This window comes from Crocodylus siamensis, chromosome 4 (genome assembly GCF_052110815.1).
Source record: "Crocodylus siamensis isolate JL-2025a chromosome 4, ASM5211081v1, whole genome shotgun sequence".
Taxonomy (NCBI): domain Eukaryota; kingdom Metazoa; phylum Chordata; order Crocodylia; family Crocodylidae; genus Crocodylus; species Crocodylus siamensis.
This window is the reverse complement of record NC_143398.1, coordinates 98,125,884-98,141,680: the sequence shown is the minus strand read 5'-3', so window position 1 is coordinate 98,141,680 and position 15,797 is coordinate 98,125,884. Positions and strand designations below refer to the sequence as shown.

The 15,797-nt window shown below is 44.3% G+C and overlaps 1 protein-coding gene across 15 annotated transcripts in view; it reads right to left on the bottom strand.

The window, feature by feature from the left end:
- Positions 1 to 3,374: 3,374 nt before the first annotated feature.
- Positions 3,375 to 15,797, bottom strand: part of RBFOX2 (RNA binding fox-1 homolog 2) — a 258,241-nt gene continuing 245,818 nt past the window's right edge. For 14 of the 15 annotated variants that reach the window (XM_090043121.1, XM_090043118.1, XM_090043127.1 and 11 more), the window contains 3 exons: positions 12,206 to 12,294; positions 11,247 to 11,319; positions 3,375 to 9,809 (listed from right to left, as the gene is read on the bottom strand). In XM_090043121.1, the coding sequence (XP_089899247.1) occupies positions 9,765 to 9,809; positions 11,247 to 11,319; positions 12,206 to 12,294 (207 nt within the window). In that variant the 3' untranslated portion in view covers positions 3,375 to 9,764. Of the gene's footprint in view, positions 9,810 to 11,246; positions 11,320 to 12,205; positions 12,295 to 15,797 lie in introns of those variants that run through there. The other variant, XR_016441838.1, reaches the window with a different exon arrangement.

Genomic DNA, 15,797 nt, shown 5'->3' with positions numbered 1-15,797 from the left:
TCTCAACAAGGCTTGTGGTGCCCTGAGAGTTTTTTCGAGGGTGTCACAGGTTGCCAAGCAATATTAGCATGGTTAGGTGTGCAAACATGATTTGCAAGATAAACCCAGATATTTCAATGGATTCATAATTTTAAAAACATTCGGACCCATTGAGGTCTTTCTGAGTTTTTTTGCAACAGAAAAATTCTTCTATTATTTTCTATAGTAAAAAAAATGAGTGAAAACTAAGAGCTGGCATTTTTCAAAGGGTGCCTCCTGTCTGAAAACACTGAAAACCACTGCTCTAATGAAGGAGACTTGACAACCTGTCTGGGCAGCTTGTTCCACTGTATTACTGTTCTGATAGTAATCTGCTTTGCTGCAGTTTATGCCCCATTGCCTCATGTCCTGCTCTCTGTGGCAAACTTAAGTACCTCAACATTTAGCCATACTGAAGTAAATATCGATTTCTTACTCCCAGTTCACCAAGCAACCCAGATCACAATGACTCATGTGACTCATTCTTCCCATTATTTACCACTTCTCCAATACCCAAGTCATCAAAAACATTTATTTGATGAAACTTCATGCTTTCTTCCAAGGCACTGATAAAAAAAATTAAATAGCACAGGGCTAGGGCTGTGCTAGAAACCTACCCTCTCAGGCACGATTCCCCATTAAAAATTCTACCAAAACCTATGAGTTAGCACGTTCTAATCCACTTAATGTGTGCCATGTTGATCTTGTGGGTGAATCTGACATCTTTTATCAGATATCAGATTCACCCAAAGAACCCTGTCTATGTCCTCAAACCAACATGGCTACAACCTACGCCCATGTTGATCTTGTATCATTTTAGCTTTTTAATCAAAATGCTTCGGAGGCATCAAGTCAAGGGCTTTACACAAGTCTATTATAACATATTCTGTTTGTCAGTCAAAATTGAAATCTTTTAAAAAATGATAAAGTTAATTTCACAAAGTCTCTTTTCCATGAACCCAAATCAAATAGCATTAATTTTGTTACCTTCTTACGTCCTTTTCAAATCAAGTTATGTATCCAGTCATTCAATTATTTTGCCCAGAAATGAAGTCAGGCTGACAGACCTATAATTATTCTGGTCATGCTAGGGTTTTTTTTAAATACAGACATCACATTAGCTTAAGAGTCGTCCTGTGTGGAAGCTTTCTTGTGTTCCAAGATTTATTGAAAAGCAGTATTGACAACAGAGAGCATTCCTAGGCCAGTTTCATGAAAGATGTCTGAACCAGATGTTTGGGAGATGTCTAACTTCAGTAAATGCTGTTGAACATCCTCTTGAATGATCACTGGAATGACAAGAATTCCATCAGCATCTTATGAACATGTTGCATGACTTTTGCACAGATATATGAAAAAAATTTCAATTGAACATCTGTGCCTTAATGCCAGTAGTTGTGAAGCTTCTTACCCCTCACCAGACTCAAGGCACCTCTCAGAAAATACCAACCTTTAGTTTGCCCTCTTTTTTTCCACTACAGAAACATAACAGAGAAATTCTTCTGTTGCAAAAAACTCAAGACAGACCACTGCAGGTCAGAATGATTTTAACACTAGGAATTCCTATTTGAAATCTTTGGGTTTATCTTGTGAAACATTTGCAAAGCCTAACAGTGGTAACATTGTGTGGCACCCTCAAAAGGGATCTTGAGGCATCCCAAAGCTACCACAGCATGCCCGTTGAGAGTCACTACTTTATGCATTACTATTAACAATTGTACCACTTCTCTCTCGCAACACTCCTTTGGTTCCCAGTATGCTTAAATACACTCATTGCACTTAATTCTGCCACTCATAGATTCGTTTCTCTTTCTGTCCTGTTACTTCCCTTACCAATTTCTCCAACTCTAAGTAATTTGGCTCACACTATAATTTGTTATTTCCCCCATTAGATCACTGGAAATGCACTGTGTTGGGAGCTGTTCTTAATAAACTTGCATGACACCTTCCAATTAAGGCTTTCAAAGCATTTTAGAAAATATTAATCAATTAAACCTCAAGCACTAGTGAGAGGTCAGTATAGTCATTTGCAGACAGGGCAACAAGATCAGAGATCACACCATTTGTCTAAAGAGTCCCAAGAAATATATGCAGAGCCAAGCTGAGAATCTAGAACTGCTGACCGCAAGTTCTGTGCTTTAACTGGTAAGCCATAGCTAACAAAAAAAATCAAGGAGGCTGGGGGTACAGGTTGGGAGGGGGAAGAGGCCCTGAAGATGTTGTAGGTTGAAATACTAACATTTCACTTGAAGGAAACAGTTTTCAGTATGGATTAGAAATGGGTGCCAGCCTCAGCCAAGTCCACAGTAAATGATTCTGTTCATGGGCATATCCAGCATTCTGTAAAGGGGGTGCAGGAACAGCAGCCTGCGCTGCACGGGGTGGCTGTGCCCCCATTCCTGCCCTCCCATACCCACCAGGGCAGGCAGATAGCACCACAGGAATAGCAGCAGGGGACTTTTTCTCAAGTCTCTGAAGAAGGTAAAAATCTCCGCCCTGCACCCCCACAGCCCATCCCTTCTCTCCATGCTCAATGGCATGTTTCCTCCCCTCTCCTTCACTCACCCCTCTCCTCCGCCCACAGCTGCCACTGTCCCCATCCTACCTAGGGGGCAGAGGTGGGTGGAGGCTCCAGAACCACTCACATGGAGCCAAACTCAGCTAGAGAGAGCAGCAGCAGCAGGCAGGTTCTCTTCCCTGATGCTTGCTCCCAAGCTATCAGGGAACAAATGGGAAACCAAGCAGGGAGAAGGAACCCGCTTACTGCTGCTGTCCCAGCTCCATACAGAGCCCAGCAGGTGCAGCAGGAACAGCTCTGGAGCTCCTCCCCACCTGTGTGACAGGGAGGCAGGGAGGGAAGCGACATGCTGCTGAGCACAGAGGGGAAGGGAGAGGAATTCTTACTTGCCTTTGGGATTTAAATAAAGGTCCTGGTTGCTGCTCCCATGGTGCAGTTGTCTGAAAAAAGGCGGGGGGGGACGACAGAGGGGCACATTTGCATCACTGCATTCCCCCATGGATCTGCCTCAGCTGTGTTCTGTTTAGAAGCAGCAGCAGAAATGAAGGATCCTGAGAGCTTCACGGGCCTCACTGTATGAACAGGAGGAAACCCAGGGCTAAGGTATGTGAGCAGAGCTAAAGAGAATTTTACCTGCGCTCTGCCAGGATTCTTAGTCTGTCTGGAGCTTACCTTTTTACCATGTTTTAAAGGCACCGATCCCAAGTTAAATCTTCAAGTTAAAACAGCAGCAGCTAATTTTATGTCCTGGTGGGATTGCATGTGAAAACCAACAGAATTTCTTAAGTGAATCAGTACACATACTCACACACACACACACACACAGGACCCATCAGGCTGGTGTTTCTCTCTTTTATTTAAAAACAGTGCTTCATTACCATTTGCAAAGGGTTAGGAAGGGCTCCTCCCTTGCTTAGAGTTTATAAAAGCCAGCAACATGATCAATAATTTATACACATGGATAGTAATACAAAAAAAAAAAGGAATAAAAGCTAAAGATCTAACTACTCCGACCTTCACAATTCCAGCTACTTGATAATAATAGGAGTAACCCAATGAATACTGTATGGTCTGAAAGCTACTATACAATATGATACTTAACAAGGGGTGGGGGCGGGAAGTTAGAGACTGTCACAAAGCCCTGGGATGCAGATACTGCTTCTCCAGAGTCAGCAGGGAAATGGGACCCTGGGCAAGCGGCTTGGGCGTCCTAGGAAATGATCCAGGGGAGGGGAAAGCATCCAAAAATTTGATGCACCCTGTGCCCCGAGGGTACCTGGCAATGCGAGGTGCTGGGGAGACCGCATGAAGGGGCAAGCCAGTCATTGCCATTGGAGGTTCTGTGGCATGTTAGCCTTGCACTGAGAAGCTCCAAGTCTCAGGTAAATCAGCCTGTGAGGTCAGTAAACTCTCCACCAGCTCCAAAGCAGTCTACAGCCCTGGTTCTCATTTGCTATCAGCCCCAGGTATTTGCTACAGCTATTTACAAGCAGAATTTATAATATAAAAAGAAAAAAAAAATTAATCACATCCCCTAGGGTAAAAGAGGATTATTTCGTCACTTGATAATGCAGCCAAACCAAGCTGCCAAAACTACGACACGCGCGCACACACACACACACAAAATACTGTGAACAGAAAAATAGAAGGAAGTGACCAAAGTGGAGACTATTTCTGCAGGAGGCCAGATTTCTTTAAGGAGGCCACTCCTCAGGGAAGCAAACAAAACCCCCACTTGAAATGAAATTGTGAATCTGGTGAGAGACTTATTGACCAGTCTGAACATCAATCCTTAGATCACTGGCATTTTGCTGACAGCTAGCTAAATGAACACTCATGTGGACGGCTTTATACATCAGCCATCTTGACTGATGTGCTTTTACTCTGCAACCAGTTGACTTGCAGTTGATCTGGCAGTATTGGGGCTGACAATTTTCCCACCTAAGCTACCACCAGCTGCAGCCAGTAACTACAGTAGGACAGTTACTGCAGATGATTACACTATCTGAAAGTCCCCTTCCACTGTTGGCAGTGACAATCAATTCAGGAATTGAATGCCTTGGTTTGGTTGGCTTTGTACCCTCTGCATGTGTTGGGGAGGAAAAGAGGTCCTCTATTGCATACTCCAGGCTAGAGGAAATATTACCAGGGAGGACTCCCGGAGCCTACTTGAAAAGGGCCCCATTTCACACTCTGGCTATCAGATTCCTGCTTGCCTTGTTGACTGGAAATTTCATTGCAGAAGAAAAGTTTAGCGAGGGGTAGGGAAGGAATCGGGGGGGGGAGGGGAAGAGAGGGGCTTTTCAGACAGTAACATCACCAAAAAATAGTGTTTTATGCAACAAAGAATCAAGTGTCACTGGTGTATACTACAAAATGTTTGACATTTTCAAGAGCATGACAAAATAAAAACACACAGAAGTTTACATTGGATGTTTACCTTGTTCACAAGCTTTTTCTTTTTCTCCTCCTATTTTAAAACAGTGCAAACAGGTAACACGGTCTGTAAAACATGCCCCCTCTGCGCCAAGATACAGATTCCTCAGAGGCTTCCAGACTAGAGGATCACAAGGAGCAAGCTAATTTCCAGCTGGCCTGTGTGCTTTCCCTTTGGAGTTGGACTCAGCAAAAGTAGAGCTCCCCAGAGTCAGTATGTTTTTCCCTTCTTGAATTCCTAAGTGTTCCCTATGCCTGTTCTCTACTTTGACTCCTTCCTATGGTACAGATGTTTGGAGTGTGAGGGAGTTAGAGAAGAGGCAAGATGCATAAGGATTTGCAAAGCCTTATTTTATATTCTCTACCCTTAAGGGCCCTACCTTCTTGTGTTCAAACCACAATAGCCAGGGATTCCTTTAAAAATGATTCTTCCTAGAAAGGTGTGCCAGGCTAGGGAATGGTTTTGTAAACCGTTTTACAGCCTGGTACAGCCCGAGCTGACAGATCTGAGATAACATTAACATCACTGTTACCTAGCTCTCCCATACCATTTTTTATCCACAGATCTCAAAGTACTGGACACCAAAAGACTGAGCATCTTTATCTCCTCCACTCTGTGGATGAGGAACCTGGAGCACGGACGGAGTGAACCAATTGGTCCAAGATCACACTGACGGAGCCAAGAATAGAACCTCGGTCTCCCAACTCCAGGCCCATGGCCCATCCTCTTGGACCACTCTACTGCCTGCATGTCATCAGTGCTTTGAAGTGAGAATCATTTAAAACTGGGATTTGGTTCAAGACAGTTGAACTCAACTCTCATTTGCACATGGCAACACAACAGCTGTTCAACCGGGGGACAACTGGTTACAGGAGGCTGGTGACTACTCCTAGACCACCTCAAGAGCACAGCAAAACTCTAAGGGCTTGTCTACAAGCCAGAGCTATGCTGCTTCCATTCTGCTAAGTACCCCTAGTGTATACACAATTTTACCAGCATAAAAGATGCTTTACCCCATTGAAGTTCGTTCCCATACAGGAAAGGAAATAACCAGCAGAAGTCACCTTTTCAGCATGCATGCTAGAGGTGCACCATTATAACTTCAGCATTAAGAAGAGATCAGGCCCCTAACTGAAAGAGTCTTATTGGTATAAAGGCGTGTGTAGACCAGGCCTACAAGAGCTAAGTCCTGTTTCAGATAAATCCTTGAATGTTGACCATCACAGCTCTGCTAGTGATTTTCTCCTCAGTCAAAAAAGGGTAGCCTCTGCTCTGCCCCTACTTTCTAACTCCCTATTTAAAACCTTTAGTATAATTATATTTTACACAGATGCATGTGAGGCTTCCCTCACCTCTTCAAAGATGGACATAGCAAGGCTTGGCTAACCTGAATGAAAGTCACTGTTTGTATCATGAGGCACTTCATCAAACACCAAAGGAATCGGAGTCACTGTATTTGTTGAGATGGCAGGAGATGAGGGGATCCCACTTGCCACAGAAGAGCATTCACAGGAGAACTCCTGGCACCAAAATCCAGCTGTGGCCACAATTTTCTAGGAGATCTTGCACTTTGGAAATTCCTGGGACTATATGAATGATAGTACATGTCTAAAATTAGCCAGCCCCCTCCTGTAACCAGCAGTACAAAAGGCTCGGCTTGTCCACCACTGTGTCATCAGGGAGGATAGGAATTGGGAACAACCAGGTGCTAAAACAGTGAGGCATCTTCAGCTGCAATCCCTGGACTCAAACTTGTCGGTTTGCTAAAGCATATTTAAGGGGCTTGACAAGGAGTAATGGATCAGGGGGACCCATGCGCTGATGTATTAGGAACCCAGTATCGATGGGTCTCTGACCCTGGCAATACTAGGTACTTTTACATTAGGGGACCCAGCCTCCATGAAACACCAGAACACAGGTTCTCACACAAAGTGGGCTAAAGCTGCCAAGGACAGATTCTACACAAAGCAGAAACAACACCTAACCTCCCCTGCAAGCAGGGGGGTGAGGGTGCAACTAACTGCATGCTGCACTGCCATGATGCAGGAGGACACTTGAGAAAGCAGTTTGACCTTTCAGAAGCTGCAGTCAGAACCAGCTGAACTGACATATGAAAGGTGTAGAGGCTCAAGTGGCTGCCGATTCAGTTATGCATGCTGTCTTTCCTCACCCTCTCCCACCCTGCAGCTTCCAAACGTTGATAACTTCTCCTCCATGAGAATAATGGGAGAGACGTCCTTTCTTTCATTTCCCCCCCCATCCAAATGTGGTTCAAACCAACTCCAGTTGCGGCTTTTGCTGCATCTCAGCTCCAGGAAGGAGCAACCCCTCTGCCTGGGGATGGCGATTAGCTTGCCTCAAACATAACACTAGAAGTTCCACTAGACATGGTTTTTCTTTTCCCACTCAACCATCAAAAGCCAAAAAACCCCACCATCCTCATGTCCTTGATTTTGTGAAAGCCCCAACACCCCCCTCCAATTTCCAATCTAACTAAAATATTTATATACAAACAACAAAAATTGTCATAACAGCAACAAACCAAACTTTGGCTTGGAAAAAAATAAAACTGAAAAAAAAATAAGTGGCCAATAGGCTGGCAGTTTGGTGTCCCCTTGTTCTAGCTATTCCTCCTTGGATTCAATAGCTGTAGGGTCTCTAGCTTAGCTGATCACCTTCCCATCCTTCTTATCTCAAGCACCTTCCCTCTGCCAGGCACAGGGAGGGAGAGGTGTGTGTGTGTGGGTGTGTGTAAAACAGGGATGGGAAAGAGCAAAGTTGTGTGTTGTGCGTGGCTGGGCCAGTGCAGCTTCCAGGCAGCCCTGCTTGCTGAGAAAGCTTACAGTTAATGCAGTTGGCTTCCTATTCTGCTATCAGCCATTGAAGCAGCAGCAAGTGTGCAGTGGCAGGAGCTGAGAAGGCTGCAGCTACAAATCCATGCTCCAAGCTGCCTTTTGGGGAGAGCATGGGGAGTGGGGGGGAGTGAAGGTCACCCCAGTACCAATTCAAACAGACAGGGGAGCCTAATGGACTTGTGCTTTTCCCTCTGTTTCTCTAATATCTTGGATTAGATAAAGTTTTGAGAGAACCTGCATTTGATTGCAACGGCTGCTTGGAACATCACACTAGCTAATGGCTGAAGAGGAGACTACTCCCCTTTGGTTTCTAAAATCAGGGTCATATTCTGAGAGCAATGACTCATTGCCACAATGCTGCTCTTGCAGCAACCTGCAAAATTTATGCTTTTCAAAAATAGCAGAATCGCTCTACTCCCGAGAGCAGAGGAAAGGTGGCCTGGGAGTCACGGAGCCCTTCTAAACAGCCTCTCTGCTTTAGAGTTTTACAATCTGTAGTGTAAATTACAGGATCGAGCAGTTCAGGTGCACATCTCTCTTTGAAGAATACTGAGCGACTGAACAGAATGGCCCCAGGGACTGTAGGCTGGATATGCAAGGGCCTCAGATAGACCTAGGAAGTGGGAATTTCCTATGACTTCAGAGCTAGAAATAATTGCTTCTACCTGCCCTCAGACACCTAAGCCACACAATATGACTTTCAGGGATAGTGTTCTGACAAGACGGACCCTCTTCCGTCACCCAAACACACCCTCTGTGCCTCTGCAGCTGATCCATAACTCATTTTAACTCACTCACACTATTCAAAACAGTTTAGTTGCAGCAGTGCCTAGGTGGCTCAAGGTGAACAAGAAGAGGGACCTTGAATGCTGGACCTCAGAGCAGTTCAGCACAGTACTGAGACAGGTTTCTTCGGCAAGCTTTTGCCCTCCTCAGGACTGCACACACATCACCTCCATAATATTAAATGATTCTTGACATCTGAGAAAGAAACACTCTGCTGCTCCTGCCCAATATCTGCAGTGCACTTGCCACTCCCTCCAGGGAAGAAGGCAAGGAGAGGCAATAAGACAGACAGACCTTGGAAAGGAACAGGGAAAAAACTACAACAATTACAGCCCAGTAATAGGCAACAGATCAAGTAGGATTAGCTGTGTGTGGGAGGTGGGGGGGAGATTCCTCAATAATTCATTTCAAAGTCTTGTCCCCTCTACAGCAGTCAATAACCAAAGTCATTGGGCAGGTTGAAGGAATCTTCTCTTGCCAACTCTAAAAGTCTGACACTGCCGAAACTGTCCCAAGCCTGTACATGTCAGACGGTGATAAAATGAGGGAAATCTCTGCATTTCCCCTCTTTCCAAATATAAATGGCTACTTCCCACCATCATATGGGGTCCGAGCCACAGAGAAGCAGCAATTCCTTCTGAAGACAGGCCAAGTCTTCCCCTTCCTGTTTCTCAGGCACCAAGAACCAGACTCAGGTAAAGTAACTGTCTGCACATTCCTGATTAATTGCATGATATTGGTTCCTAACAGCTTTCCTTATCACTAATCACCTCTTCCGTGATTGCTAGGATAAGCTACGCACCAACATACAGACACAGAAATGCATTATTTTTACCACAGTTTAAAAAAAAAAAAAAAAAAAAAAAACCAAAATACCCCAAAAACAAAAAACTAAAGGGAAAAAAAAAAAAAAAAGAAAAAAAAAAAGAAATGCACAATCTTTGGAACAAAAGAATTAAAGGCAGAAATTTAAAGGAAAAATACATATTCAAAGAACATAGTGAGGTATAAAAAAGTATTTTCTCTTTTGTTTTTTTTTTTTCTGTTTTTCCTCCTCATCTTGCTATAGAGTTCCTCTACTAGTAAATATTGCAATAGCCAGGCCTCATGAGCTGGGGGGCTGTCCCACTTGCAGGGGGTTCACGTCACTTCAGTAGGGGGCGAATCGGCTGTAGCCGCCTCGGTATAAACTCGCCTGCAGAAGTCAAAAGAGAAAAGAAGAGGCAGTTTAGAGGTGCTCAGAGGAGAAACTTTTAAGGCAATGACAAAAGGCTCTCAGTACTGACAAGTGTGTCCAGGCACTGAACTGGCACCTTTGGAGTCTCTGCATAACAGAAAAGATGGGAGAGACCAAGACAGAAAAACCAAAACATGGACTCAGGTGGGTTATATTCAAAGACAAGGAGCTAAAAAGTAGAGGTCAGCAAGTCTCCCTGTGCAAACATGGTGAGCTTTCTGTAAGCTGTCTCAGTCACCTTAGATGCCAATACAACTCTTGTCTGATCCTGTTTAAGCTCTACACCTCCAAACCAAAGCCGCAGTGCAGCTCTCCCCTAGCATCTCATTCCTAATCTGAAACACTCTAGGCTGTTCCTGTTCCAGGGGCTCCTCACATCAGTCTTGACCTAGACACTCCTGGTGTCCCATGAATCTTCTCATTTAGAGTCTGAAATATATGGAACTTAGGATGTGGGAAAGCAGGGGGCAAATGAGGATAAACAAGCTACAACTAGTTTTGTCCCCTCAGATTCCCTCATCCATATACTTCCCATCTTACAAAGTAAGGCTCTGCTCTGTGAGACAACTGTGAAAATGGCATTTTCTTACCCAGAAGACAAGCTCTGGGCATATTAGAGTCAGATCTGCTGACTTTAGGGACAAAACAAGTGTTTGCTGCTTTTACTCCTGCGAGTCCTGAGATCTATTCCTCCTTGTACAAAAGAAGAGCATTCCAAATCCCAGTCCCACCTTTATAGGCCTTCTAAAGACAATGGGTACAGAGATGGCTCGGAGGGCCCAACTGTTTATTCACTTCCCTTCTGCCTGAGCTGACAGTTTAGACATTGCCAGCTGACAGTGTAATTCTTCAGCAACTTCATTCATACGGCAAAAAGATCTAGGAATGACAGCTTTGCCGGTAGCTCTATGATGACCACGGAAGTTAAGACCTTATTCCCCCACTCCCAAGAAATCAGTTTTTTAAAGCATGCAGCAGTGACTTTCAAGTTAATAAAAGGTGATAAGAGGAAGCTTTGCCCCTCCAAGTTCTGATAATCCTGGTCACATCTCCTCTTTAATAAAGCTATGATGGTCACCAAAAAAGAATTGGCTATGCTCATATGATCATCATATAGGCCTCCCTCCACCCCCTATCTCCATCTCCTAACCACCAGAACAGCAAGATACCATCAAGACAGTGACATCAAAGCAGGTTGTCTTCTACTATAGCAGTAAAGCTTTCTGGCTCCCTCAATACAAACACACAAGACTAAACTATCACTGTAGTCCTAGGGCCTCATAATAAAAAGTGGTGGTGGATGGAGACTCATTGCAGCCGCTGTGCCTTGGACAGCAGTTCTTCATAGTGGGGATAAGAAAAATGGCAGGAGGATAGAAAAAAAATCATACATACCACAGCGCCAACTCCGTAGCTAGCGGCAGGGGCAAGGGCGTGGTAAGGGTCTGCTGTGTACACCCTGCCATAACTGAGGAAAGGGTAAAGAAAAATAAAGTCACTCCTGATGGCTTTAGACTTCCTGTATGCTGAAAGGGAACAGGAGGACCACTGTGCCCACCCTTGTTCCCTAAACACACGTGCACGTATGCACTGGCTTCCCCAGTGCCCCCAATACAATGGGCATGCTGGCACAGGGGGTGTGATAAGATGGGATGAGAGAAAGGCCTGAAAAAATTTTTTTAAAAGAGTGTAATAAAAGCCATCACATTTGATGCATCCTTTACCGCTAATGGCACAATCTGGGAGAAAGGCAACTACTATCATTAAGGTAACTGCCCTCATTACAGCTGCTAAATGGAAAAGAAGTGAGGGATTCTGAAGAATAAGACAGTGAGAGTGTAAGCCGTCAGCTCTTGCATGTGCCAGAATGAAAATGCAACCTCACTACACGGGGGGGAGAGAAGACCTTGGGGCAATTACCTGGGTGGTAATAACCCCCTGCAGTTATACAGAGGTTTTCATTAAAGGGTCTCAAACTGCTTGACAAGTGGAATCACTGTCACAGTTTTACAGTTGGGAAAAACAAAGGCACTGAGTGATTAAACGCTTCCTCAAGGTCCAACACTTCTCAATTCCTGGCACCTGGCCCTAGCCATAAACCACTCTGCCTCCCTTGGCAGAGGATCAAAGGGCACCAATACAGACATTTCCCTTATGCCTGCATACACCTGACAGCTACACAGCCCAGGATTGGAGGAGGCAAACGGAACTGTGTACTTTAAATGTTTTCTTTCTTGAGGGGCGTGCGAATGAGACAGACAGAGAAATGGGATAAAGGAGTATGAACATGGAACAGCACTTCTTGAATCCTTGAATACATAAAGCTTGTCCTTGTCCCCCTCCCCCTTACATACCCATCGCTGTAAGCTGCTGCAGCGGCTGCAGCGGCTGTGGCTGCTGTTGCAGTAGCAGGCTGTGCATATCTGTAGGCTGCATATCCACCCTGCAGGAGAGAAGAGAACTGACTTTACAGATACCTGTCCACCCACACAGGGCAAAACATCACACGCAGCACGAAGAGAGGGATGTTTCAAACTGCATCAGCTCCTATGTCATGTCCAACACAAGAGTCACCACTAAACCCATATATGCTCTGTCCTTCCCCAGAAGGCTTGGGCAGACTTGAATCATGGTAAAAAGCCCCAGCACAGTGCACTGGGGAGCAGGCCAAATGAAATGTAGGATTATCCTTGTGGGAGATTATATTTGGTATTGAGGATGGGAAAAATCAGGATAAACAGAAGTAAAACCTGAATGCTCTCCACTTCACATGACATTGTTAAATTTCTTTTCCAGTGGTATCTGTGCTAGAAAGGAAGTCATCCAGAGGAACTTTTACTTTTCTCTACCTTGAGCATGGAAAGAAATGTAGATATTACCTGGCCTAGATCCACAGAAATGCAACAAGTTAAAAAAACCAGAGCTGAACAAGGCAACACCAACTGGTAGTCTCAGACCTGCCAACAATTAAATGTATGCAGAGACTGAACCACTTGGATGTGGCCCCTCAAAATGAAGGTGAGACATTGGAGAATGGGTGGGTGGCTGCTATGTTAGAGAAGCTTACATTGCTATTTTTATGCTATATTTGCTCTGGAGAATATATAGACACTTTTAAAATCTGCTGATATCCTACCAGTCCCAGATGGTTGTTCAGAAAGATACCTATGCCTCTCGAAGAACTGGCAAAAACCATTCTGCATCCTGAGCTAAAGGACTTGTGGGTCTCAGAGCAGGATTCCTGAATAGCAGCAAAACAGCAGCTCCTTCCACTCCTACTTTCTCTGGGCTGAGGGAGGCCTGGCTAGTCAGGCGAGAGTCTCTGTACTTTAAATGGGACCCCTGAAGTAACCTACAGCATGCAAGGATACTTTCTGGGGACAGAAGCCAATCTCAAGAGGTTACTGTGCCTAGAAGCCATGATAGCAAGCTCCCTTAGACAGGAATTTGATTTACTGTATGATTCTGTACATGGCTTTTTCTTAACTCTGTGGGGAATAATATTGTCAGTGACTGTAATTTCCCTACATGACTGAGTGACAGGGAGTCATAAATTAAAACAGAACACTCTAAAGTCCACTTTTGTTAGTTTTCAACATTTATACAGTTGTGTGGGAATAGGAGCTGGCCTGAGGCCCTTTCACTCCAGAACAGGCTTACAGTTTCTCTGCCACGTGCAGCATATATAGTTCTTGGCCAGAGTAGGAGAAAAGCAAAAACCTCAAGGTTATATCCAATCAGAAGGAAAACACATGAACAGTTTCAGCATGGGAAGTCTGCCTCTTCTGCTGGACTAAATCTTGGGTTAGTTAACTTTAATAAGAGGAAATTACTTTCATTACATTTCTGCTGCCTGATGGAGCAAATCTACCCCAAGGGCAGAGTGTCTTAAGGGACACTGGTTTGGAAATGCTTTCTTGCTCTGGAGAGGATGAAGCTATAATGCATATGGGTAAACTACAGTGTTCTTGTTAGTAGAGTAGGACACCATTCAAATCTTCACCCATTAAATATCATATCTTCCCTTTAAAATGGCATCATGTCACAGCTTTGCCCTTCTAGCTATTAACTGTCTCTGTTTTAGTCCCTTCATCCCAAACCAATGGATGAATGGGAAACGCAACAGGAAACAGACCTGCCTAGACAGCAATGAGTTAATGAGTTGAAACTCAGAAAAGAATCCTCCAAAAAGTGGAAACTTGGTCATATTACTAGGAACAAACATAAGAATAACCACACAGATGTTCAGGGAGAAAGTTAGGAAAGCCAAGGCATGATCTGAGATATACCTGGTAAGAGACAAAAGGCAATAAAAAAGGGACTCTATGAGTATGTCAAAAGTAAGAGGAAAAAAAAAAAATCAAAGAAACCATAGGTCTTTACAAAATACAGAAGCCAAATCTAGTTATGGATGATGCAGAGAAGGCTGAAGCATATAATGTTTTTACTTCAGGTCTTTACAAACAGGGTCAGCTACCAGATGATAAGCCTGCTTGGTAGCAAAGATAAAGAAGGAAACAAACCATCTAGAGTAGCAGAGGAACAGGTTACAGATGACTAAGAGAAGCTAGATGCTTTCAAGTCCACAGAGCAAGATGAGATGCAACTTAGGATACTGAAAGAACTGGCTGAGATAATTTCAGAGGCATTAGCTATCCTTTTTGAGAGCTTGTGGAGTTTAGGTGAGGTTCCAGGTAACTGGAAAAGGGCAAATATAGTGAACATCTTTAAGAAGGGGAAGGAGGAGGATCCAGGGAATTACCAATCAGTCAGCCTGACCTTGATACCTAGTAAGATTATGGAGCAGGTCCTCAAGGGATTTATGGTAAAGCATCTAGAGGCAAAAATGGTGACCAGAAACAGCCGGAATGGAGATTCACCAAAAGGAAACCATGCCTGACTAACCTGCTTTCCTTCTATGATAAGGCGGCAGGATCTGTGGATAGGGGAGAGCAATGGAGGTGATGCACTTTGATTTGAGCAAGGCTTTTGACACTTTCTCATAACATTCTCATTAACAAGCTAAGCAAGTACCAACTAAATGAAAGAGCGTATGGCAGACACAAAACTTGTTGGCTCAACATACTCAACAAATAGTCAACAACAGCTCAATGTCTAGTTCAGAGGAGACATCGAGTGGAGTTACCCAGGAGCCTGCCCCATGTCTGGAATCATTCAACATCTTCATTAATGATTTGGGCCATGGGAAGAAGTGCTTGCTTAGCAACCTTGCAGATGATGCCAAGTTGGGTGGAGTCGCAGATGCCCTGTAAGGTAAGACTAGGATCCAGAATGACCTGGAAAGATTGGAAAAATGGTCTGCCAACAACCAGATGAAATTTAACAAGGACAAATGTAGAGTCCTGCATCTGGGACAGAATAACTGCATGCACGAATCCGGACTGGAGAATGACCGGTTAGGCTGCAGTACTACAAAGAAGGACTTGGTGGTTACAGTGGAAGTAAGGTGAATATGAGCTAACAGTGTGCTCTCCAGGCGGCAACAACAACAAAAGCCAAAGGCATTCTGGCTGTATTAAAAGGAGTGTCACTTACAAATCAAGATAAATTATTCCTCCACTCTATTCAGCACTAGTGAGGCCTCACATGAAATACTGTGTCCAGTTTTGGGCCCCAAACTTCATGAAAGATGTGGACAGATTGGAAAGAGCCCAACAGAGAGCCACAAAAATTGTTAGGGACTTAGAAAGCATAACTCATGTGGAAAGGCTGAAATAACTAGGGCTACTTAGTCTGGAGAAGAGCAACTGAGGGAGGAACTTGAAAACAGTCTTCAAATACCTGAAGAGCAATTACAGAGAGGATGGAGACAGACCACCTTTTCTCGGTGGACATACAGGACAGGACTAGAAGCAATGGCCTCAACCTGCAACACAGGAAATTTAGCTTGGAGGTCACGAGGAACTTCCTGACTGTAAGGGTGGT